The 26,440-nt window shown below is 45.4% G+C and overlaps 2 protein-coding genes across 7 annotated transcripts in view; one reads left to right on the forward strand and one right to left on the reverse strand.

The window, feature by feature from the left end:
- Nucleotides 1-18,703, forward strand: part of UBAP1 (ubiquitin associated protein 1) — a 31,595-nt gene extending 12,892 nt beyond the window's left edge. Inside the window, exons 2-7 of the mRNA XM_083402993.1 lie at nucleotides 4,816-4,856; nucleotides 7,893-8,017; nucleotides 10,570-11,490; nucleotides 15,672-15,872; nucleotides 16,440-16,541; nucleotides 17,455-18,703. Coding sequence (XP_083259119.1) covers nucleotides 4,823-4,856; nucleotides 7,893-8,017; nucleotides 10,570-11,490; nucleotides 15,672-15,872; nucleotides 16,440-16,541; nucleotides 17,455-17,595 — 1,524 coding nt within the window. The 5' untranslated portion in view covers nucleotides 4,816-4,822 and the 3' untranslated portion in view covers nucleotides 17,596-18,703. The remainder of the gene's footprint in view (nucleotides 1-4,815; nucleotides 4,857-7,892; nucleotides 8,018-10,569; nucleotides 11,491-15,671; nucleotides 15,873-16,439; nucleotides 16,542-17,454) is intronic.
- KIF24 (kinesin family member 24) overlaps nucleotides 18,362-26,440 on the reverse strand; it is a 34,202-nt gene continuing 26,123 nt past the window's right edge. For all 6 annotated transcript variants that reach the window (XM_083402642.1, XM_083402641.1, XM_083402638.1 and 3 more), the window contains 3 exons: nucleotides 23,011-25,341; nucleotides 22,391-22,484; nucleotides 18,362-22,127 (listed from right to left, as the gene is read on the reverse strand). In XM_083402642.1, coding sequence (XP_083258768.1) covers nucleotides 21,987-22,127; nucleotides 22,391-22,484; nucleotides 23,011-25,341 — 2,566 coding nt within the window. In that variant the 3' untranslated portion in view covers nucleotides 18,362-21,986. The remainder of the gene's footprint in view (nucleotides 22,128-22,390; nucleotides 22,485-23,010; nucleotides 25,342-26,440) is intronic.

Below are 26,440 nucleotides of genomic sequence, written 5' to 3' on the forward strand. Positions count from 1 at the left end.
TTTATTTAACAGATTTATAAACTGCTTCACAGCCAAAGCTATTGAAACAGTGTACAATAAGATAAACTACAAGTAATTTAGATTTTTAAAACAATAAAAACCATTGGTTACAATTATAGAATTAATATTTCATTAAATGACTGGGTCACATTTCTGGAAAGGGCTTTTTAAACCAAAATGTCTTCAGTAGCTGCCTAAACATCAAGATGCTAGGTGCTGGTCTAATTTTGGCCGGTAACTGATTCCAGAGGTCTGGAGCTACAACAATAAGATCCCAGCTTACAGTTCAAACCAAGTGCACCCCTGAGGCATGTGGTATTCTCTGACGATATAGGGGCCAAGTCATTTAGGTAACCTGATGCCAAGTTGTTTGCCTTGCACCCTTCATTTATTTAGGAGTAGAAATCTACTTAGCCAAATGTTGTACTTGGTTACTCAACCTTAGGGGAAATACTGTTATTCACTTGCTTCAATATCACTACTGAGAACTTTGGGGGCTTGCCTACTATGTAAGAGGCAGCTGTGCCGCAGTGTCTTTTCGTATTCTGGTCACAAATTTCCTGTGGAGCAAACTTAAGAGTGGCTGGAACAGCACACCCTTTGGTTCTCTAAGAACTCCAGTTGTCTCCACGTGGCCATGAAGCATGGGATTTATTTTATGAAGTGAGCAGCCTTGGCTATGGCACACTGGGCGATTCAGTCAGATTGGAAATGTTCAGTGGACAGGGATGGGAAGGAGGTGGCATGCAAGAATGGGGAAAGTATTGGCATGCACTCATTGGCATCATTTTGGCCGTCAAAATGACCTTCCGCATGATGCCCACATCTTTTGTTTGGCCCTTTTGAAAAAAAAGCTTATGCAAATTACTTTGTATAGCAATAATAAAAGAGCCCTATGTGTTGAGACCCAATGTTTATCTGGTCCTGCATTATTTTTTTTACAACATCAGTTACCCAGCTGTCAGGCCTCTACGAAGCTTACAAGTCGGGCATGAAAGCCACAGATCTCCCATAGCATTTGTGTCTCCTGATATCTCCCTCTAGGTGGGTTACTGTTGCTTATTGGTGGATGAAATGTGCCTTGGCCCAACTATCGATAGTGTGATATCCAGGATCCTAGCCCTACTCAGCTCCATTTTGTAAATTCTTTGCACCTGGTTTGTGTTTCCATTGAAATACTAAGGGAAAGAGGGCTGGTTAATTTAAGGGAACCGTGCATTAGCTTGTGATGATGTGTGTTGTCTGCTTAATTCTTACTGATTTGCAAAAGCTGCTATAGTAGGAGAGATAAAGGCTGGCTTATTATATACACCTCATTGAGGCTGAAGGTGAAAGATGGTAATTAGTATGGAATTGCATAGTTGCATGAAGACAATAAAAATGTATGACTTAATGTTCCCTGAACGAAATCCAATTACAGGTTAAACGTATAACAGAGAAGCTGAAAATTAAATGCTCGATTTAATGTGCGAGAGAAATATGAGGCAAACCTATTTGGGCCTGCATGTGAACAGGGAGAGATATAGAGGTGGTACTTAAGGGCAAAATGAGAACCTCAACAACTGCAGGATTCCTCTCCCTGAATTTGCTTCCAGCATACAAAGCGGGGTGGGGGAAAGAGAGGTTGCAGACAGATTACAGGTTAAAAGCCACTCTCTATCTGCCTCATTTCTCCCAGAGATCTCTTTCAGCCATTTAGGTCCACTTTGACCAGGAAACCAAGTACAGTGGTACCTCGGGTTACAGATGCTTCGGGTTACAGACTCCACTAACCCAGAAATAGTATCTCGGGTTAAGACTTTGATTCAGGATGAGAACAGAAACGGCGGCGGCGGGAGGCCCCATTGGCTAAAGTGGTACCTCAGGTTAAGAACAGTTTCAGGTTAAGAACAGACCTCCAGAATGAATTAAGTTCTTAACCCGAGGTACCACTGTATTGGAGCTATGCTAGAAGAATGCAACTGGGAGAAGAGTTACAGAAGGATAGTGGCAAGTGAGAAAAGGCTCAGAAGAAGGCTTCTCCTTATTGGGTTTAATGCTCTTTTTCATACAATAAAGCTACTTTTGATTTATCTTTGTTGACCCAAGTCTTCAGTAGAAGTACCACCAGGTTGGCCACCCCTGATCTATTCATTAAAATTATATGGTTCATTTTCATTAGGTTTATCTTTATGAGATGAAGCCAGTTTACTCCCATGTACAGAACTGGGCTTTCCCATGGTCACGCAATGAGCTCATGGCAGAGGAAGGGCTTTTAAATCAGGGCTTGACCTGCTTTTAAGTCCTAACAAACAGGCATGCTGAAGTCACATTGTAGTCTAAAACATCTGGAGCAGGGGTAGGCAACCTAAGGCCCAGGGGCCAGATGTGGCCCAATCGCCTTCTCAATCCGGCTTGCAGACAGTCCAGGAATCAGCGGGTTTTTACATGAGTAGAATGTGTGCTTTTATTTTAAATGCATCTCTGGGTTATTTGTGGGGCATAGGAATTCATATTTTTTTCCAAAATATAGTCTGGCCCCCCACAAGGTCTGAGGTTGCTGACCCCTGATCTGGAGAGCTGCAGAGTGAGGAAGGCTGCTGTTCTTTCTAGACCATGCTGGCTGTCAAAAAATACTGTTTTGAATCAGGTCCTAAGAGTAATGGTGAGGGATTTTGCATCATTAGGAAATGCTTCACAAAAGTTGCTTCTCTCCAACAGCATTATGTTCCATGTGACAGAGATAGAAAGATTTGCAAGCGCTCCATTTTTATATACATGGATAGTTGCACCACTTGTCACAACAGAGATATCAGTGTGTCTCTTCCAAGCTGCTTTTAAGAAACACTTCTCCCCCTCAACCTTCAGGTCAGTGGTCTATGAAGTACAGCAGTTGTGACAATAGTGTGGAATAAAACAGGTACAGTCAATGAAAGATCAGATCAGAAGAATCTTTATTTGCATCAGCTACTAGCCATAGCAGTAAAATAAAATAAAAAATGTACTGAAGATAGTACAGAATATGTACACAAGATAATTTTTGGAGGTTTACATCAATAATCAAATAATAGATCTTACTCTAATTGCCCCTGCTAATTTTTTTGCAGTTTTTGCTCTCACTTGAATGACAATCAATGAAAGGTATGCTATAGTCCAAGTCCATGCTAAATTAGATCCGGTTTATAAGCAGTGCAGTTTGGGGAAAATGGGGAAACTTGCTCCCCACCCTGTCCTGATTCATTCAGAACTGCCCAATTTCAGAGGAGTCTCCTGTTGAATCACTGTATAAGAATAGGTGTGGACATACCTCTGTTTCAAACTTGAATCTGTTGAGTCCTTTATACCAGAGAGAGTACTGTGTGTGTAGATACGTTTGGGGTTTATCGGGTTTTTTAATCTTCATGTCCACTGTGGATTTATTTTAATTTATATTTATTAAATTTATATACCACCCTTTATCCAAAGATCAGAGGGCAGCTCACAGCATTAAATTTCTTTTGATAAAAGTGAATGTCTTTTAAGTTTACATTTTTGTCACTTGGGATACCGTAGGATAAAAACTAAAGAGTATATTCTTCTTTGTGATAATACACAGAAAACAAAATCGCCAAAGGAATGCTGTGTCATTGTTCTGACACAGATTTCAATACAGTGATAATTTCACATGACTTCACGTTTTTCTTTCGGCTGAAGCCAAGTGGTTGTGCTTTGTTCAATATCCCCCAAACCTTCATTTTTTTGAGGGAGAGACTCCTTTTTCATAATCCCTGTTCAGTTCTAGCCTGTGTCATGCCCCAGTAATGTCAGGGACTTAACTCATCCTTTGATTTATTTATGCCTCAAGTAATTGGGGGGAGGGTGTAGCCGTGTCCATGTCAAAAATACTCTTCAGAATACAGAACCTTGGACTGCCTTTAAGTGAAAGTGCCCCCACCTCAGGTTTTCGGTTGCTGGTAAAGAATAGAAGCAGTTTTGTTGCAACAGGATCTCCTGCAGGTAAGGCCAGGCCTTGAGTTACACAGATGTGCATGTGTGGAAACACTTTTGGAATACCCAGCACATCTGTAAGATTAGATCAGTAGCATCCAGACTTGCAGATTTTGATCATACTGAAAGCGAAGCCTTTAGGCTTGAAGTTTCCTCCTGTCTGCCTGGTGTAAGCTGTGTTGTGAAACTGGTACGTTTGTATCCCCTTGGACGTTAGATTGTTGAAGGGGCAACAGACAGACCCTTGCTTTGCTGATAATTGATACTGACATTTGACAGTTTATGGCGTAGAGGCTGTGCAGGGGAAAGGGCTGTTGGGTATAGATGGGGGGGTCTTGATAAACTGACACTTCATGGTTTCTTGCAGTCATTTTTGCTGGACAAGCTGTGGGTTTCCTGATTGCACACTAAGAGTTGTGCTAACATGCATGCACAAATAGCATAATTGGGATCACAATATTTTGGAAGCAGAGTTTGGAGAGGACTGTAGTAAGGAATGGAGTAATAGCAATCTGAGCAGTCACAGTGGCAAGTTGTTTCACAAAACTTAGTGGCCAAAGGAGGCACATTCCCCCCTCCCCGCCCACATAAGGCCCTCTCCTCAATTTTGTTTCTGGTTCTCATAACCCTTTTTTAAAAAACCAAAAATGGTGATAAGTAGGATCGAAATTTTTATGCCAGATCTCAGGTGTGTAGAACACAGGGGACTCTGTTGATAAAGAAGGTTGTGTTACCTGTCACATTAAAAAAGCTGAGCTAATAGTTACAGGATGACTCCACTGGATGGAGAGTACGTGTTGCAGGTGTGATGATGCAAGGTCACTAATGCTGTTTCAAAATGTCTTTCAGATTCTAAATGGCTGCTCCGAAGTCAAGGTCCGACTTTCATGGTAAGTGAAATGTGTGTCTCTTGTTTCAGGTGTGGCAAGGGGGGGCTGTCTTTTTAAAGATAGGTTAGGGTGTTCCTAAGCAATTGGATAGGGATGCAGGTGGCGCTGTGGGTTAAACCACAGAGCCTAGGGCTTGCCAATCCGAAGGTCACGGTTTGAATCCCTGCAACGGGGTGAGCTCCCATTGCTTGGTCCCTGCTCCTGCCAACCTAGCATGAAGTTTGAAAGCATGAAGTTCAAGTAGATAAATAGGTACCGCTTCGGTGGGAAGGTAAATGGCGTTTCCGTGCGCTGCTCTGGTTCACCAGAAGCGGCTTAGTCATGCTGGCCACATGACCCAGAAGCTGTACGCCGGCTCCCTCGGCCAGTAAAGCGAGATGAGCTCCGCAACCCCAGAGTCGGCCACAACTGGACCTAATGGTCAGGGGTCCCTTTACCTTTACCTTAGCAATTGGATAAGAAATATTGTGAAGGTATTCATGGAAGAGCTAGCTTCATTGTTGTTTTTAAGCATTTACATACAACTTTCAGGTACACGGTGTCCCAAAGTGGTGTACAGAATGTTGAAAATGAAACTGTGCCAGCAAATAGATTTATACAGCATTAAACAGAATAGCAGTGTGAAGCTAAGTAAAGCCATCAGTCAGAATGAAGCATCTTGAAAAGTAAAGTTTAACAGGGCACTGTAATGATAACTGATGGTGACAATTCAGCTTCACAGGGGGTGAGTTCCAGAGGTTTGGCACCACAGCAAACAAGGCCCTTTCCTGGGTCACCCCTGCTTATAACAGAGTTGGGATCTGTAACCTGAGATGCGGTGATGATCTCTGGTCCCAAAATAGTAATATTGATTGGAAGGCATTCCCTTTTGACTAGTGAGATGACAATAGTCGGTTCAGTCTGGTCAGGGGTCAACCTAAAAATAAGCCATCTTCAGATAAGCAATTAGGCTAGCCTTTAATGGGCAGCCTTAACCTGGAAGAAGAAAATGCAGTAGGTTGGAAGACAGAAGAGAAAAACATGTCGTGCTCCACTTGGTAGGGGAGGGGTGATGGTTGTGCATAGTCACATAGCCCTTGTTCTGGTTTTCTATCCTGTGGCTCTTGCTGAACAGTGCCTTTCCCCCCCGATGTGATTTCAAGTTGACAATACAAAATTTCCACCTAAAGGAAGCTAATGATGACATAAGAGAGCTTTGCAGCAAGCACAGCTCTGGATAGTTCAAGCTGTGTCTCTGCATACAAAAGAAGAAGAGACTGCAAGCTGAACAGCACAGATATCTTCTTTCTTTTGTCCTGCTTGTACAACGTACTAAGCATTCGCTGAGATAAATATTTTCCCCTTCAGCCAAAACACACACCTCCTCCCTCCCCGACTAATGTCTGTACTTTGCCTAATACCACGTTTGAGTGATCGAATCCGCTAGCATTTTAGAACCGCAAACCCATTCATTCTTCTTCCACAGTTTGTTTGCTGCTTGATTTTAATCTGTTTGGTTACCCGAGACCCTTTTAAATTTCTGAGATTGAACATGGGTTCTTCTTCTGCGAGCAAAGCATATGTTCTACCACTAATCTGTGCAGAAACTGGACTTATGAGCTGCAGGACTCTTGTGATTGCCATCCTGTATCAGCTCTGCCAAGGGAAAATTCATTGGTGGGGGGACGACTGTAACTGGAAACACGCTGAGAAGAAGGAATATGGCGCATGTGCCTTTTATTTCGGGGACTTCCTCACCAGTTGTGCCTTGTCACTTAGATGCGTAATATTTGTCAAGACTGTCTCAGCTGGCCTCTTTTGCACATAAAAAGAAGTTTGTACTAAGGTGATCACTATGTATAAAAGGGGTGTGATGTAATTGACCAAGAAGTAGTAGAAAGGAGGAACTATTATTGTTCGTTGTAGAGAAGTGCCTATAGTGCCAGATAGGTGCTTTACGCAAATGTTGCTCCTTTGTCCAAGAAGGTATTTCATTTCTGAAGCGGGATTTTTCTTCTTTTTCCAGCAATAAGTATTATTAGTTTGCGCCTTTGAGACCTAGCTTTCTCCCTTTTTTGCATTCTCTTTGTTTTCTGAGCCTCCTCTGTTTTCCATAACTGACCAAGGCATACATTGTAAGTGCAGAGTACTGAGCAGTGCAGACTGGAGATATTGAGTGGCTGCATGGCTGTGGGGAAGGTGACTCTTGTGTTGGTTCTCCAGCCTGTGAGTTTATGCAGGGTTACACTGGCCATTTAGATAGCAGCCAGTATGGGAGATTCCAAGATGCTCAGAGCAATGCCCTCCTTGTTTTTCTTATTTCAGACCTGGACTTTGAATTGGGAAGCAGCTGCTCCCAGAGAGTAGACAGGATAGTAGACAGGATGGGGGCCAGATGGACCAATGTGCTGGCTTGGTGCAGAGCAGCTTAATATATCCAACATGCATGCACCTTACAAGCTGCATAATAAGGCCTGCTGATCCTCTGAATCTGTTGCTCTCCCCTTTGGTTCCTGTTGGCTCTTCTTGCTTGCATAATACTATGAACTGTCCCTCCCCTGCCTGATAATATTGGACAGTGCAGCAATATGAAAAATAGACTTGGGATGCCAGCAGCTGTTGGAAGCAGGTGTGTGAGCTCAAGGTGCCTGGGAATCCCATTAAGCCCATCTCCCATCTATGGAGGCTGTTTAACTGAAGGCATCTGCTGCTGCCTATTATATAGGTGCTGCTGACTATTATATAAGTTCATGTTTATATAAAACATGAACTTTCAAGCATAAAAATAGAAGGCGATTTCTAACTAAAACTGCTAGTGTGGTTATTTTTATCAGTGTTCGGGGAAATTGGGATGAAGCAGTTTTTGGAAGGCTTTTGCAGAGCCAGACACCGTGTCACATTTGAATTGAATAGAAACCCCAACATTCATTTGCTTTTCTGTTGGTTTCAGACTTTTAAAACCTTCCTGTTACTGGGGATTTGTCCTAGATGGGTGAAATGGGATTGTATTGACTGACAAATGCAAAGTCATTGATATGTTTCATTCCCTCTCTTTAGGGACCTTCAGTTACCTCGATGACGTCCCGTTCAAGATAGGAGACAAGTTCAGAGCACCAGCCAAAGTTGGCTTGCCCATTGGCTTTTGTTTGCCTGACTCTCCACAGCTTGTAAGGGAAGCCCAGGTGAGACTTGCTTGTTTTGTACAGGGTTGCAATAGAAAGTCGTCTACAACTTGTGGAGGCTTCCTTCTGCATAAGCATACTCAGGACTGCGCTTTTAGGTAACAGATTATTCTGCATTAACCTACTATCCAAGATTAAAAGTGTTTCACTCTGAACAACTGAAGCAGGCCCCTCTTTTGTTAACTGCGCTGGAACGGCTGCTTCTGGTTCCCTTAAAATAGATTTGGGTAGTTTGTCAACACCTGCCCTGTGTGTGCTTTAATCCATCTCAAAGCCAAATAAGCAGAAGTAGCTTTTGAAGCAAGCTCAAGTCATCAATGCAACACCCACCTTTGTTAGCCAACAGCAGAAAATTCTTATTGAAGATAAGGAAGAAGAATTGCTTCCCTTGCTTGATTTAAGGGTGTTCTGAAAGTTGCTGGATAAAGGCTTTGTCTTCACAGCTGGTTGATATTGGCCTCACTTAACCTTTGCAAACTGTAAAAATAATACATTTAAGGGTTTTAATCCTGTTCCAGGTGAATGTTATCCACTAACACAGGGGGAGTCTGCCTTATTATTTCTGTATAGTTATTAAAAATAAATCCTTGCGTGCTCTCAAGAAGCAAACAGCAATTTCAGGTCATTTGGAACTGACAACTCTGAAAGACCCTCTAGGTTTTAAAAATAAATAAATCATGGAGTAGAAAAAGGTTTTGAAAAAAGGGAATTATTCCTATTTAATAACTTAAATATTCGGTTAATATTTCATAAAAGAGAAGTATACAATATTGAGTATAATTCATGATGATTATAATCAATAAATCATTGCATTTACTGGCAACCAGACTACTGCAAAATGGTCCTGCTTCATCTGGGCCTAACCTTTATCGTGCAAATGCGCAAAGAAGAAAATCTGTGCTGATATCAGCAGCTCTTATTTTTTCCTTAATATATTTGACCACAAGGTTCCAGTTACTTAGCTCTTCTTTATCACCCTCCTCCTTTTCTCCTAACATTGCTGTAGTTTAATCATTCCCACTTGTCCGCATAATCTCATATTTAATTCTATTTTAGTTTGGCTTTGGCTTTTCTTCCAGTATGTGGCATATAATATTTGGTTTGATTAGATTATTTAATTTCTGTGCTGTTTAATATAATAAATATATATCTAAGCGGTGAACAAACAGAAGCAGCAACAAACAGTTTAACAAAATATTACAGAAATAGCAGTTGCATATAAAATTTTACATGAATACAGTTACTAATACATATATAAATCAATATCAGTTCATTTTCCTTCTGACAAAATCTTCCTCTCAGCTTCTGGGTTCTCACCCAGGGTCGAAACAAATTCTCAGCTCACCCATAAAAGTCTCACAACCAGAAGAGTTCCTGGAAACAGCAGTCATCACCCTAGTATCTATTTGTTTGTTTGTTTTCCACCCTTCACCCTAAGGCCCACCGGGCAGGTCACAACATTAAAAGCACAACATTAAAAACAGTTTAAAACCATTTACAACCATTATTATTATTATGCTGTCTGTCAGTATTCCATATATACAGTGGTGCCTCGCAAGACGAAAAGAATCCGTTCCGTGAGTCTCTTCGTCTAGCGGTTTTTTCGTCTTGCAAAGCAACCCCATTAGCGGATTAGCGGCTATTAGCGGCTATTAAAGGCTTAAGGGATTAGCGGATTAGCTGCTAAAAGGCTATTAGCAGCTTAGTGCCTTAGAAAAAGGGGGTGGGGAGCGGAAAAAACCCCCCCAGGAATCGCAAGACATTTTTGTCTTGTGAAGCAAGCCCATAGCAAATTCGTCCTGCGAAGCACCTCCAAAACGGAAACCCCTTTCGTGTAGCGGGTTTTCCGTCTTGCGAGGCATTCGTCTTGCGGGGCACCACTGTATCTCTCATTCATTGATGCTCTGAGATTTGTTTTTAATGTACACCCCGATGGGATATTTTGATATTTATTTGGAATATAAATGGCGTGATGTAGGTCCTAAGAACAGAAACCTCGAGTGTAAAGAGGTGCCCTTTCAGCATTCTCCAAAAGCAGTAGAATGAAGGCACAGAAGCATCTCTGTATCTGGTATACTTTCAGTCTTCTGTGCTTCATGTTGGCTCTTGGTTCTGTGCAACGTATCTTGACATCTCACGGCCTGCAATACGTACGGGCAACTGTGGTGATTCTTTTCTCCCACCCTGGCCAAGCTGCCATGTTAGCTTAGGCTAAACAATTTTTTGGACAAACTGGAGTGCTCATCCTCAGTTTGGCAGTAGGTCCCAAATTGCTTATACACTTAGCCATGTCATTAGAGGTACCACCCCTCACATTCTTGAGAGAGTGTGACATTGCTAATTCTCCTTAGTGTCTCAGCAGCCTTTGGCATCATTGCTCACAGTATCCTTCTGAAAAGGTTCTTGAAATTGGAGGCATGATTCCTCTGTAGTTCCATTCCTAATTTGGCAGGGGTTGATTTCCAAAGTAAGCTTTGGAGAAGATGTGTTTGCCAGCATAGCTCCTGCAGCTCTTTCTTACCTTGTTGTCTTGTGTTTTCCTCTCCCCCCAGTATGACTTCTCCTTGGAAAAGAGGACTATTGAGTGGGCTGAGAACATTAAACGAATCCAGGCTGCCCAGCAAGAGGCTGAGCAGAGGGCTGAGGAGGCCCTAGCCAATAAAAAAGCAACCTTCGAGGAGCAGAAGCAAGCAGGCTTCCCGGACAGCGGCTGCCCAGAGAACGCTGTTCCACCTCCCATCAACCCCATCATGGCTAGCCTGCATCACAACTACATCCTCATTCCTACCCCTGCCAACAGCAGCACCGCAAAGCAGAAAGTTCTGAGTCCGCCCCATGCGAAGGCTGATTTCAACCCGGCGGATTTCGAGTGCGAGGAAGACCCCTTTGACAAACTGGAATTAAAAACACTCGACGATAAAGAGGAGCTGAAGAACATTCTGCAGCTCCATGTTGGTACTCCGGGGCCAATCGTGGCCCAACTTCTAGACAATAGCTTGCCCAAAGTAGCACCTGAGTCTGTATTACAAGACCAGGAGGTCTTGGCGTCTTTGGAAAGGGCCAGTTTGGACCTCAAGCCCCTTCACAAGCCAAACGGTCTTATCGCTTTACCGCAGCTGGGGAGTTGTGAAAAGATGTCCCTGTCTTCCAAAGTGTCCCTCTCACCCGTGACGTCGGTGAGCAATATCAAGTCGCTCTCCTTCCCGAAGCTCGACTCGGACGAGGGCGACTTGCAGGCGGCAAAGCTGGCGAGCACGTTCCCCGGCACAGCCTGCCTTCGCAACGGCACTCTCCTCAGCTCGTTGCAGAGCAAAGCCAGCGAACTGAATGGGCACCACGTGGCTGGGCTCTCTGACCTCAGCGTGGACGGTGGCCCAGAGGCACAGACGTTGCCCCCCACGTCCAGACTGCCTTCCCTGCCCAGCTCAGTAGCATGTACAGATGAAATCCCAGCGCTCACCACAGCCACGGTGGTAAGTTCCTGCGCAACTGGAAACATTGCTTTGGGATTGGAGACCTTGATGTGGGCAGGGGAAGGAAAGGCTGGGTTGGGCTGCAGCTGGCTAAAATAACCCAAATCACATTTAGATGCCTTGTTGCCATGCTGTTGCTGTTGGGGTGATCGATGCGTTGTATTGCATGAGGGTCTACGACAAGTCTTCCTGCCTGCACCTAATGCCTACAGGTGCCCTTATGTTCGGTATTTTTGTGGTTTTTATACTAGGGACGCGGGTGGCGCTGTGGGTTAAAGCCTCAGTGCCTAGGGTTTGCCGATCGAAAGGTCGGCGGTTTGAATCCCCGCGGCGGGGTGCGCTCCCGTTGTTCGGTCCCAGCGCCTGCCAACCTAGCAGTTTGAAAGCACTCCCGGGTGCAAGTAGATAAATAGGGACCGCTTACTAGCGGGAAGGTAAACGGTGTTTCCGTGTGCGGCTCTGGCTCGCCAGAGCAGCGATGTCACGCTGGCCACGTGACCCGGAAGTGTCTTCGGACAGCGCTGGCCCCCGGCCTCTTGAGTGAGATGGGTGCACAACCCTAGAGTCTGTCAAGACTGGCCCGTACGGGCAGGGGTACCTTTACCTTTTTATACTGTAAACTGCCCTGTGATCTTAGGATGAAGGGCAGTACAGTCATACCTCGGGTTATAGACGGTTCAGGTTGCGTGTTTTCGGGTTGCGCACCGCACCGAACCCGGAAGTACTGGAACGGGTTACTTCTGGTTTTGGTGCATGTGCAGAAGCACTAAATCGTGACCTGCGCATGCGCAGACACGGCGCTGCGAGTTGCAAACGCAGTGGGTTGCGAACATGCCTTCCGCACGGATCACGTTCGCAACCTAAATGTCCACTGCATATAAATACAATACATAATAAATTGATGAAAGCAAATGTTTGTTTTGCAGGGCGTGCAAGTGTACAGCCCTTCCCTTCATAGCAGCTATTCTGCCACTTATACTGCCTGGCTAGCTTAGTGTTTTTGCAGAACAAGCTAGTGAGGGTTGCTCTGGTTCAGATTTAGTTGGCAGCGTGGCTGAATGCACAATCTGGTATATTCCATGGCTTTCCCTGGGGATGGCTATGCAGTCTGTAACAGGGTGTGCGGTGGAAACTGATTTCTAGGAAGCTGGGCACCTTTAAATCCTAAAATACAGGCGTCCCATCCCACCCACCCCGGTTATGCAGGGGTTACACTCCGGGCCCCCGTATACGTAAGTGAAAATCGAGTCAGTGGGTAGCATCCTCTTAAAAGCCTCAGCACCTGTCTGTTCCTGCTCTCCAGCTCTCTCACCATACAACTGTCTCTTCAACTAGAGTTGAAGCTCTGGGGCTGGTTGGAGGACATGCGGAAAAGCAGCTGCTGCTCCCATGCATGTGTCAGCTGCTAGCCAGGGAGGCTGAGCAGCCTTGAAAACGGCCCACTGCGCCTCAGATTTCCTTGGGGGTTCCTCTGCCCTCATTGAAGTCCTCTTTGGGCTCTGGGGAAGGTGTCCTCACAAGCCACAAGGATTCTCTAGCTCTCGCATGCCATTTCCTGGTTTGAATCTATTTTTTATTCCCTGGCGTTGCAGGTATACGTGGTCATACGTGATTCAATCATGCTTTTGTGGACTAGGGCCCTTTTCAATATGAAGTTGGTTCTAGCATACGAAAACTTATTATACCATAATAAATTTTGGTTAGGGCAAAAGGTGCCACAAGACTTCTTTTCATGTAAAAAAAAAAAAAAAAACTCGGCCCCTTGGAGAAGGTGTTAGCAAGCTGAAATGTTGCAGTGACTTGAGTATATTTCCCAGTAGAGATTATCCTGATTCTTGGCCTGTGTGGATTAAGCATAATCCTATTGCGCATCCTGGAAGTTATTTTTACAAGGCTTCTTCCTATGACGAGTCTCTGAAATGTGAGTTCTGGCCGTGCAGGTATGAGAGTTCATTCGTAACTTTCCCTGCAGCAGAGTCTCTTGTTGATTCTTGCCTTGGTTGTTACTTCTCCTCTGGGTTTTCTTGTTTTAGGAAATCCCTTTAAAGGGAATCCTCCTTTTTGCAGGACCTGCTTTTTCTCCAGCTGCTTATCTCCAGCGTGTAATTGATTCTGCCTGTCTTACTGATCTTGCTGGCATGGCAAAAGCTGGCAGTATGCCTAGCTATTCAGGGGCTTTGTCTAGTTTACACTGAACTGTGTTTGCCTTTAGGGAAATCTTGAAACAAGGCAGTCAGGTTGGGAGAGTATTTGGTCTCCATAAATGTGTTCCCAGGTTAGTTCTTCTAGCTACGCTTACTACTTTTTTATGGGTTTCCTGGCAGGTAAATGGTAAATAGGCCAGCTCATTGGGTTTTTTGTTTTACATTGGCAGACTAAAGAGGGGTCCCTCTCCTCCCAAATGCTGTCATTCAAGGATGAATTGATTTCAAGAAAGCTGACTTTAATAGCTAAGAATTAAAAACAGCAATGCAATTTATGGATAGGTTCCCATTTTGAAAACTATATATTCCAACTAGTTGCTCTGCAACTAGAACATACTTGGAAATAGGGCTGGGCGATATATCAATATATCATCCAAAACTGGTTTGAAGTTCACTTTGTGATAACCATATTTGACCTGGCAATATATCGTGAATTGCAATGTGTGTGAGGGCTGCTATCATCAGCTAAACATTGCAGTCTACCACAATGTCTGAAATAAGGGTGGAATTATACAGAGGCGAACAGGACAATGTCCTGGTAATTGCTACTACTTAGGGGTCTAAAACTGATAAATGATGATATTATCAATCACCGTCACTGCAACTGCTGCCGCCTCCTGCCGCTGCCACGAGGCCTTGCAGGCTGTCTCTCCTACTGACACGTCCCATGGCAAGGCCTGCGAGGTCACCGCTGTTTCTGCCACCACCGCTTCTGCTTCTGCTGCCAAGCAGGCCTGCTGGCAGACCCAGATTATTTGTATTCACTATGACTCATTGCTGTACTTTGGATTGTCCTGAATACCACAATTTGGTATCCAAGCCCAAAACCACGAGTCCTGTTTGGATGCATTTTGGCTTGCCTGCTGATGAAACTGTGTAGTGATTGATACCATCATTTATCCATTTTAGATCCCTAAGTAGTAGCAGTTGCCAGGACATTATCCTGTTCGCCTCTGCGTAGTTCCTTCCTTATTCCAGATATCATGATATATCGATATATCACGATGTTCAACTGGTGATATATTGCGATACTGAAAACTAATATTGCACAGCCCTACTTGGAATTAGATTGTGTCTTAAAGTTAACACAAAGCAGCCTTGTATGCAAGTACTTGCCTGCTAGAAGCAGGTCACAAGGAATTCCATAGCAGCAAGCGAAGCCAACTCGCTTCGCTTCTGTGCTTGGAAAAAAAGGAGTTTCCCTTCTCTGGCCTCCATGGAAATGCAACAGGCTTCTGTAGGGGAAAGGGGTAGGTTGCTTTACCCTTTATAGCAGCATATATCATTCTGTTCTAGTCACCAACTGGGACTTGCTTGCCATGCATTTGTCATTCTGGTTTGGCAAGGATATGAAATCAAATGTTGCCGGGAGGTGCTGTCTTTCTTGGGCTCGCCCCTTTCTGAGGTATGAGCCTTGCTGTGGCTTCCCGTCCAGTTATTAGCCACGCCAAGATTAGCTTTAGACATGGAGGGACCTCATGTGGTTCTCGGAGGAGCTGTGCATGGAGCCCAAAAGTACTTACCTGTAACTCTCCACCTTGTTCTTGAGCTCTTGGCTATTATTTTGCCCACAGAGGAGGAGGGGATTGACCGCAGATCAGTCACATTCTATTACAGTCATACCTTGGGTTACAGACGCTTTAGGTTGTGCGTTTCCGGGTTGCGCATTGTGCTGAACCTGGAAGTACCGGAACAGGTTACTTCTGGGTTTCGGCGCATGCGCAGAAGCACTAAATCACGCTTTGCGCATGCGCAAAAGCACCGAATTGCAACCTGCGTGTGCGCAGATGCGGCACTGTGGGTTGCGAACGCTGCGGGTTGCAAACATGCCTCCCGCACGGATCACATTCGCAACCCGAGTGTCAACTGTATTGTCCAATGGCTATTACGGGTTTATAGGAAGACTTACATTGAGACTGCAGCATCCCAGTTTCTCTCTCTTCCTGAAAGAGGTTCCTTTCCCTCTTGTTCAACTAGGTAACTCACCAAAGTTTCCTGACGTCTCAAGTGCCCAATACCACCAGCTGTGCAAAACGGCCCGGCGGCTCCACGTATATCAACATGCTGCAGGCCCTTTCCTCTAGTGAGCGGCAGTGTGTTGAAACTGTTGTCAACATGGGCTATTCCTACGAGGATGTCCTGAAAGCAATGAAGAAGAAGGGCCAGAACATAGAACAGGTAAGAGGAGCCTTTTCCCTGCTTAAGCAAGCCAGGAAAAGGAAGTGAGACTGGATGAAAGCCAACTTTGGCCTTAGTTTGGGTTTTGAATGGTAGATGCTGTACAATGTCTGAAAGGATGTGGGTTGTAGATCCTTGCATCCTACACATCTTGGTAATACTGGGCCCAAGAACTTATGGTGCTCCAGCAGGGGAAGGGGGTACTTGGGGCAACAACTAGCCACAAAATATTTTCAGACCTTAGGATTATGGCCGTATTAGTTTGCTTTCTTTATGTCTGTGATAAGTGTTCTTTGTAGGCAGTTGGACTTAAAACAATCTCTGAATTGTGGAGGCTGGGAGAGGGCATTATAACTCAGTGGTACAGCTCATGTTTTGCTTGTAGAAGGTCCCAGGTTTAGAATTTCAAGCCAAAGGAACGTGGGTGCCAGAGATTGGTAAAAAAACCTGTTATCTAAATCCTTGGGCAGCTGCTATCAGCCAGAGTAGATTCTCCTGGGCTAGATGGAGCAATGGTCTGACCTAGTATAGCTTCATCTCTTTATACTGTCCTGTTCCTCCTTGTAGGTCCTTGACTACCTATTTGTCCATGGGCAGCTCTGCGAGAAGGGCTTTGATCCACTCCTTGTAGAAGCTGCTCTTGAAATGTATCAGTGTTCAGAGGAGAAGGTGAGTTTTCAGCTGCTGGGTGTGCAGTGGTGCTGTAGAACTACTCCTGTGATTCAGCTTAATCATGAGTGCTTGGCTTGCTAATCTTACTGGTGCTGCTTTTTGACTGTAGTGACTGACAGATCCTCTAGCTTTTATTCTGAATATCAGGAGCAGTTGTCTTGCACTTGTGACTCTTTCGTTGTAATCGGCTCCCCGCCAGCTTCATCCCAGGCTCAGGGTGGAGCTAGGGCCTGGTGCCTTGCATGACAACATCTGAGGAAAGGAGCACCACAGTAGAAATCCTGTTCCCCATTTCAGAAACAGGTGTACCTTATGCTCTAGCTGGAACTGATAACAACCACTTCTCACCACCTGGGTCTTAAGTGTGACGGTGCTGGATCCAGGAGTACCCCAGACCATAGTTCTGTTCTATATGAGGGAGTAAGACTCCATCAACAGGCATCACACCCCAATTCTTTGAGAAGAGAACTACCCACCAGGAGTTCTTCGGTCTTGTTAGGATGCAGCTTCAGTTTTCCCCCCTCATCCAACCCATTGCCACCTCCAATTACTGGGTCATCTCCAATAGTGGTTTCATTTGGTTCAGATGGTATCCACTGGCTTCATATAAATTTATTTAGGTGTGTAATGCCCAGGTTGCTAAGAACTGTCTAACCTAAGAGATCCGTCTGGCTCTTACTTAATGTAATTGTATTCTTAAGTGTCTTTTAATTGCTTGAATGCAAATTCTTAAATGTCACGTCTTGGAAGTTCTTGCATGGGGCTCTGTGCTTTTCCGTGGCTACTCCTTAATGATGGAAGACTGATCCAGAGATGCACAGTAGGATATAAGTAATCTTCCTTCCAGATGGGGGTCTCTTCCTAGCATGCTCTTAAAGATGTCCTCTTCCTTTCCCCCCCTTTTTCATAGACAACAGAACTTCTCCAGCTAATGAGTAAATTTAAAGAAATGGGATTTGAATTGAAAGACATTAAAGAGGTTTTATTATTACACAACAATGACCAGAACAATGCACTGGAAGATCTAATGACCCGAGCAGGAGCCAGTTGAAGAATGCGGGAAGGAGCACAGACATTGCCCTGCTCACCAGACCCTTTGCCGCCACCATCATGTGGCTCTCCCTGCAGGCACTGGAAGGAGGACAACACCGCAAGGATCCTGCCTCTCCCAGATGCTGAGAGAGCTGGGGTAGTATCTCCGTGGGCACGCATCATTCCAGGGTGCTATTCCCAGCGGAGAGACCCCAGCCCACGTTCTTCGATTAAAGTTTAAGTGTCCTTTCCTAAGTTTCCTTTTTTTGGCTCGGCCACGGAGAATCTTGACTGGAGTTGTACATAGTCAGACCAGGCGAGTTGTATTTCTCCCCATCCCACTCCCACGTCTTGCACTGGACTCAGCCTGGCTCTGAAACGAACAATGCTTTGGCTCCTTGAAGCTGCTTTCATTTGTGCGTCTGCTTCTACTGAAAACATTTGACCCTTGGTCAAGATTAACACAAGTCCACCTTTAGTGCAATGGAATTTCGGTTTTATTTGGTGGAGGGGGGGAGGCTTTGGTTGAAGGTTAGCGTGTAATTTAAGTGTGACACTGGTTCTGAAACTGCCTCTATGCATACAGAGAAGCTGCATTGCTTCCTTTTCTGGTGTTTAGGCCCTGGCTGCCCACACGCTCTGGCCAGTGTGCTTGAACAGATAAGTTCTCAGAACAGGTAAGCTGTGAAACCCCACCTGGACCTCTTGCCCGCTGGCTGGTTTCTGAAGTCTGAGGAAGAGACTTGAACCTCTTGGCTCTACTGTCCTCCCCAGACTGGTAGGTTTTATTATTATTATTTAAGCAGAGACCCATCTGGGAACTCGGCTACTCCATTAGTTTAAAATAAATACACAGTGTGAAATTGGAGGTCTGTCTTTCAAGCACTTTCTTTTTAATATTCACTGCATTGGTTCCTTTTTTTCCACACTGCTATAGTAATCATTAATCTATTAACATCTAGTAATAGAAATCAGACTTTTGGTTTTGATAGTACAATAGTGTATTATGTTGTACATGGTTAAAAAGATCTAAATACATAAAAAAATATAAGCAGTCTTGATATTTGGAGTAATTTGCTAAGTATTTGGTTCTGCAGAAAGAGATACTAATAAAACCTTAAAATGTGGCTGGTGGTCTCCTGCTCTAGAGGTTTAGCGGTAGGGAAAAGAAACGGAATGAATCTGGAATGGTTATAAATCTCTGATATCTCTAGAACATCTTGTGTCTTGAGTTTGAGCTTTGGAAAAACGTTTCCAACTCTCCAGTGAACATCCCTGCAGTAATCTCTCTCTGCCCCCCCCCCCCCCCCCGCGCAGGTCAGTACATAGACTTCAGCAAGTACAGTATGAAAACACTTTCCGCAACCTGGATCTTGGGGCCTGTCCCACACAACTGGGGCGACACCCCACTACCAAACTTTTTCAATACCTGATTTGAGTTCAGTTAGGAGCCACTGATCTCGGTAGAAGCTGCCATCTCCACTACCATAAGGGATAATGGAAACAATAGTAGAATTTATCTGTGGAGCTCATAATTCAATATGGGGACATGCTGTGTTGTCAGTGACCCAAGCAGTAGTGTCCTGTGACAGCAGCAGTGACTGTGATTAGAATTGGTTTTAGATGTATCAAATCACTTTGAACAGAAAAGGAACTATATCTCATGCATAAATTACCACCCCCAGGTGTAGGTGGTGAGATCTGATAGTAAAGCCCTGATAGTGTGTCTGAATTTTTACTGTAAACAAGCACTCGATGGATGAATTTGGAGCAGAGCCCTATGGCTGACCATGTTTTTACACCTGAGTTATAATGTAAGCCCTTACCTATCGCTTTCCTAATGACAGCAGCTTGGCGCTGGCTTTTCATGGGAAGGATCAAACAGCTTTGACAAGAGACGCTTCATTACTAAATAAGACACTGAAGGGAAGAATGCGGCAACAAAATCTGAGGTGCAGGTTTTGGCGGCAGAACCAAAGTAAGTTGCTGCTGATCAAGTGCTCTGTCTGCATCTGTAAACTTAGAGAGTCATGTGTAGATCCTGCAGCCACAAACTGCTGCAATGGTCAGAGCACAGGGCAATGTGATTTGCTGCACTGTGTGTACTGGCAGAAAAGCCTTTCTGCCATTTCCTCCCTTGAGGGAGGCCTCTGCTGCTGGGCAATTTACTTGAGTTGTGATCAGGATGTTGTCAGCCTTCCATATCTGCAGCCAAAAGCAACTACTGATCCTGTTGCACATCAGAGTTTGTTTCTCAGCAGCAGCTGCTGCTATTTAGCACTTCTGCCATGCTGTGAATTACTTTTGCATTCAAACCAAATTAATTTTATCAGAATACTGAATTTGACACAATTTAGACCTCTGTGCAAGTTTTGCTCAATTATCTTTTTACTTCAATTAAAAATTCAGTATAAAAGCAACATGCATAATACTCATTCTAAGTGAATTCACTTTAACCTACTGACTCTTAAAACAAAGAACTCTTAAAAACACGTCCATGTATTGTAGTACACAGCTCTCGTGTAATGCCACTCAGCTAGAACCTCGACCATTTTACTAATTGGTTAAGTTGTACCTGAAAAGCAGGAACTGTGTCCCTGCTGGGTTTATACCTGCCAAGGAACGTACCTGCACCAGGACTTAATGTGCACATGATTTCCTTTAGCAGTGGGAAAGGTTAGTCAAAGAGCTGCTTTTGCTGCTCTGAATGTGACTTGGTTAGTTGGTGCTTGGTATGTGGGAAAGGGAATGACCAATGTTGCTGTAAGGACAGTGCTGTGACCCCTGAACTGTTGTGTTCAAGTCACAAAGGTCAAGCCAGAACGGGGTGAGATGAGGCATCTATTGGCATGTGAATGCTGATGCTACTCTTGTGAAATAAAGGTACCCATGTAGTCTGGAGGCACCACCCAAGTGGAAAATATTGCCGCCTGACTGCTAAGCTTCCAACTTAGATGAACCTTGGGGTGGAACAACCTTGTTAATGGATACAAAGCCCATCTTTCATAAGCGATGGGCTTGACAGAGTAAATCTCAACTCCTGACTGTGCTGTCTCCTGACGCATGGAAGGAAACAAATTGAGAGCAGCTATAGTGATGTGCAGCACTGCGTTTTCCAAGGCAGGCAAGGTTTTAAAGGATACTGGCTTTTGCTGCCCTATGCTCTTGTTTGGGGTTTCAAAACTTCCAGTTATCACTTTCTGTGAATCCTTTTAATATTGTTTCTCTCCACCATCTTGGAAAAGCCTCAATCACAAGATGAACTAGTATGCTGCAAAGCTATTGTCCATAATGCTTGCATCCTCTTTGGGGCTGCTGCCATAAAGCAAGTATTCACTTATTTTTGTACAAGTTGGATTGAGTTCTGTTCGTTCAGACTAGTGTTGATGGCTTGATAAAAGTGGCTTGGTTCTGTCAAAAGTTCCTGCTTAGAAATCCTGCCTAGCAAGACGAGAGCACCAATTTCGTAGAGCTGTTAGGCACATTATGTTTATGACAGTCATGTAAAGGCTTCAGGCACCATGTCACCCTGCCTTCCCACTTGCAGTCTGTCGGCTTGCTTCTTCTAACCCATCTTCACGAAGCTCTTGAAGGTCATGTGTGGAGCAAAGTGATGCCCACCCAGGCTTGACTGAAATCAGCTGTTGTTATTTAATTTAGTGCCTGCCCTTCACACTAAGGTCCCAGAATGGGTTACAACAATATAAAATACAACATCAAAAACAGTTTTAAAGCTTACAGTCAAAAAAAGATACAACCGTAAAAGAAAGTGAATCCTGAAAATAAAATGCAATTTTAAAAGAAAGGGCAAATCTGAAAATAAACCTTTTTAGTTAGTGTGGAAGCACCTGATGAGCAGATCGCCAAGGCACAAGTGTAGAATGCTTGGTAAATAGGGCTGAAGGGAGAAGAGAGGGATAACTACAAGAATGTGAACTCTGTGTCTCTGATCTGTAATGCTAATAAACAGGTCCACTGGCTCTCTTGATACTTTAGACACTTCAAACTGCCAAAGCAGCCTAGCCATACGGGGCTTTGGTAGTAGCTAGTACCGCTTTCTCAAAGGCTACACTGCCTGAGAACAGGACTAGTTCTGCTTGCCCATCTGGCTGGGTTTTCTATTGTTTTTTGTCAGTACGCAAAACTGCCATAAATGTTAAGTTGCCTGAGTGATGGCAGGAGAAAAGGGATCACTTTATCCACTTCTCAAAGTCTTGCCACAGTGGTCAAGTATTTAGATGAATGGCAGAGCACACAATCTGGACTTCCGCTGAGTTTATGCTGCTAAAGTTAAGCCTTAAGTCTTCAAGCACATGCCATGTAGAAGACCCAAACTTTTGGAAGTCCTCACTGTCTTGAGCTGCTGGTCACTGAAGGTCAAATGCCTCAGCACAGTCCTCACCCATGCTGCTATTTCATAGGGAAGTTGTCTGGTGCCGTCCCACTTGCAGGAGCAGCTAGAATAGGCTGCAGCTGGCTTCGCAATCTTTGGATGCATTTGGATTTCAGCGCCAGGATTTCATCTAGCTGCGCCACAAAGTCCTCGAAATCCTAGCAGAGGGAAAATGTAAGGAATAAGGATGGGTGTGTTAAAGATCACGAACTCTACAAGTGAAGGGTACTTTTAGAATCAGAGTTGCAAGTTGCTTGCCCTGTGTTTTTCAATGTTTGCTGAAGGGGCTTGCCTTCACAACCCCAGCAGACTGCACACAGTATGCAGCGCATGCATCTCCAAACAACAAGAGATGATCCATGGAGAAATAAGCACGGCTGCGGGAGGGGGGCACTTTAAAGAATATTCAAACACGACTCACCAGCTCTGACATCTTACTGATCAAGCCCTCTTCCTGGAAACACAGGGCTGCCATTTCATCCAGCTGTTCCTGATGGATTTGGAGCACAAACTGCCTATTGGGCACAATTAAAAATAAAAACCCTGGTAACAAAATTCTCAGTGTTGCCTCGTTGCAACTGTCAACTCTCAGATTTGGCCTGCGAAAGCTAAACCAGCTCGCCAGGCCCATTCTGCAGCCATCCTGACAAACCTTTTTCTGGAAAAGGGGAAAGCTGGGGACAGACAGTATGTAGCCTTTATTTAGTGTTCAAGCATTCAGAGCACGCCACTCCCATTCTCAGTAATTCTGACAGCCACCCAGAGTCTAATTGTCCCTATACTGCAAATGACAGGTTGAGAGACCATGGTTTGCCTAATGCTGCCTGCAAGGTTTGAAGTGGGAGCTTCTCCACAGCTCACTCATGTTTTCATAATTGTTGCACTAGAAACACATGGTTGTTGCTACAGAAATGGTCATGGGTTTTGCTCTCTGTAAAGGACATAGCCCTCTGATCTACCCAGTGGCAAAGATGTTTTTCTACCAGCTGCCAACCATTGTAAATGGGGAGTGGGGTGGAGGATAGAATCCAGAAAACTCACCTTCCTAAAGCTTCCTTATACTGGAGTGAGCTTGGAGATAAATCCTGTGGGCTAGAAGAATTCAGTGTGTTCTTGGAAGACCTGGTGTTCACCTCTTTGGAGACAACCCCTGAATCCTGTTCTGCATCGTTTGAAGGTGTGTGCATAAGCATATTCTGAGAAAATTCGTTCTTAAGAAGCCCCATTTCATCACTACTGAACGTCAATTTGAATGCTTCCTGCAAATGGCCAAGTTCCAGTTTCCCAAGTGCCAAGCTGGGCTGCGGTGTGATGCTCTCCCCAGCGAATTCCTTCTTCCCTGAATCATTAGAGATGGAGAGTGCCTTTGAAATGGAGGTTTTCCTCCCTGTATCGGTGTGTTTGAGCTGTGTCGTGGACTTGGAGCCATCCTCTTCCCCCAGGCTGAATTGCCCTGAACAGCTCAACGAGGAAATCATGGTTGCCTCGGTGTCTGCATCATACTGTGGGCTGGTCACATACTCACTGACCTGCAGGTTACTAAGGAGCAGGGTGCCCCCGCTGTCTCTGTGTGGGGAGAGGAGATCCACCAGGCCTCCATCTCTGGGCGAGTATCCACAAATACAACCATACAGTTCACTCAAGCCCAAGGGAGAAGAAACCTTTGGGCTCTGACAAGGCTGCGAAAGCCACTCAGTCTTGGCTTGCGGCGAAAGCACCAAGCCAACCTTCCCCCTCCAATTACCCGTTTCATATAGACTGGGCGCAGGGGATGCTTTTCCCCCATGAAGGTGCCTGGTGCCCTCGTCCAATTGCTTTCTGGGGCCAAAGGGTTTCTTTTGGACCATCTCCTCCTTCTGTGGAGCCTTTCCTTGCTGCTGGTGGGAAGGGTTGTCTTCTGGATTGCGTGTTGTCAAAGCGTTGAGAAGGGTTACAGCCAAAGGGGTCATCTCTCTAGCAGCAACATCCACTGAAAAATCCAGAGTCCCACAAAGGCCTGTTCCTGTTTGGAGATGCCTTTTTCCTGCGGTTCCTGAAAGAGGACCATCTCTCCCTTTGAAAGAGTCTTCCATCAGGCCGCCCACAGCACAGCTTGGGGATCCCAAGGTATGGGCTGAAGGTGGGCTTTGCATTGCCTTTTCTGGCCCAGGGAATTGTCCATCAGGGCAGCTTAGAGGTAGATCTGCGCATCCGAGTTCTTTTTGCCCCAGAAGCGATTCTTCGGTGCTTAGCCTGTCGCGCACAGTGTTGTCTTGCGAGCAGTAAGGCTTCTCTGGCACGTCGTTCTTTGGAGAAGAACTGCCTGCCGAGGTGTCCTCTGTGCTCCAGTCCAGCAGACTGCTGTTGCCTTCCTCGCAGCTCATGCAGGCCTCATCCGCCCCCGGCAAGGCTGTGCCTTTACTCTCAAGCTCGCACGGTTTGAAAAGCAGGTCTTGCCCGCCCTGGACTTCCTGCCCTTCAGCGCATTCTCTCTGATGAAGGAAAAACGAACCCCCCTGGCTGCATTCCCTTCCGGCTTCTGCCTCAGGCTTCCTCCGGCTGGGACCGACGGAGAAGGAATCCTCGCTGAAGTCGCTATCCTCCAGGTCCTCCAGCTGCATCGTCTCGTCACGGCACTGGGGAGGAGACGCCAGAGCCTGGCAAGGGGGCTCCTGCTTCACCCGGATCTCCTGAGGCATGTACTGGGCCAAGAACTTCTCCAGGGGTTGGTAGTTCAGCTTCTGCTGCAGAATAGGAGGCTGCTGGAACTGCTGGTGGTAAAGGCGGAGGTGCTGCTCCCGGTCTTTCTGGTGGGGCGGGAGCCTTGTCCATGCTGCACTGCACTGCTCTGCAAACACTCTCCCGCCGTCCTCCGTGCGGAAGGATGGTCGGTCCGTGTCGGCAAGGGGAAAATCAGCTCTGGAAATGAGCTGTTTCTGCACAGGTTGGGCTTTCAGGCACTTGGCTCGAGGTCTGTCTGCCTGGACGCTTTCTCTCCTAGACCCAAAGTCCTTCCCAACGAGGCTGTTCCCAGGATGCAGCAGTGAGTCTTCCGTTGTCTTTTTGGCCGCTGGTCCTGCCCTCGGAAGGCCTTTAACTGGGCTGGTGCGGCCGAGCCACAGGGCACCAAAATGACCTTTGCGGGCCTGTCCTTTCGGGGTGGAAGAGAAAGGAGGGTGGAGCGGGTGAAACCCCAAAGGTGAAGCCTTCGCCTTGGAAGCTGTAGGAGTTGGGGGGTGCTGCAACCCCAGCTTCACTTTCTTAGGAGAGCTCTTTTCCCCACCTTGCAGGCCAAGAGAACTCTGAATGCGTTTGGGAGAGACGCTGCCTGGCGTTCGCCGTCGCTGTGCGACAGGTGTACAAAATTTCATCCCTCTCTTCAACTCTTTCACCCTAGGAATGAAAAGATGGACATTAGGGAAAGAAAGGCTTTCAGGCCCAGATTTTATTATCACACAACGCCTAGAATGTCTCTAGTATTTACAAGTGTTCAGGGCCCTTGCGATACATTATCTCTTTGCAGGCCTTACAGCAACCATGCAATAAAGATCACAGCCCTCTCAACGCAGCCACTTGCTCAGTTCTGAACTGGAGGCTCCCCAATTTGTAGTGGAGCCCATTAGCCACAGTACCAGATGAGCTCTTTCTGTGGGCAGTTTTAAGGAATACTTATCCTGCTGCAGTTCCGTCAGAACCAATGGCTCTACATTGGCAGGAGGGATTTCCACAAATCTTTCAGCTCAAGATACACAAAGGTGGAACACAAATGCCCTTATTTAGTTTCTGCCCGATTTCTTCATTCGCTTATGAAACACATCATCTTCTGAGTTTCTTTCTTAGGAATCTCTTCACAGGACAGAGAAAGAGTAGCAGGACCCAATATGGGGGAGGGGGGATACTTTGCCAGGGGCTGGGAGTCTACTCAGTGGAAGAGGGTCTCTTTAGTGGCAAGTCAGGGGGACAGGAAGAAATGAGACATAAGTTAGCAGTTGTGTTTGAGGATATGGATGCAAGCTTTATTCCCTTCATTTGTGTCCATTTCAGGTCTTCAGATCTTGTAAGATCTGAGGCTGAGAATAAACAGCAATCTTAATCTATACTGGTCCAGGCCCTCAAAAGCACATAGGAGAGGATTCCATAGATTTTGAGGTGAGGTCACCCCTAATTGGACTCCCACACATTGGGGCTTGCAGGGTAAATGGAGATGCTGTCTTTGGTTGGGGCACAGATGCAGAGAGGAGGTAACAAGACTGACTCGCTAGGCACTTTCCATCTTGCTCCTGTCAAAAGTTATATAAGGGAGAATCTGCATATGCTTTGAGAAAATAGGAATCTGGGTGTGTGGTGAAGTTGTTTTAAAAAATAAACGCTGCTTCCCCCTTTGTTCCCAACTCTTCACTTGCCCTGAATATTGCCTCTCTTTGGGTCCTTTTGCTTCCTTCCTTGGTTCCAGTTCCCAGCTTTTGCTACGTGTTTCAAAGCCCTCTTAATT

The sequence above is a fragment of the Podarcis tiliguerta genome (genome assembly GCF_965153285.1).
Source record: "Podarcis tiliguerta genome assembly, chromosome: 11".
Lineage (NCBI taxonomy): Eukaryota > Metazoa > Chordata > Lepidosauria > Squamata > Lacertidae > Podarcis > Podarcis tiliguerta.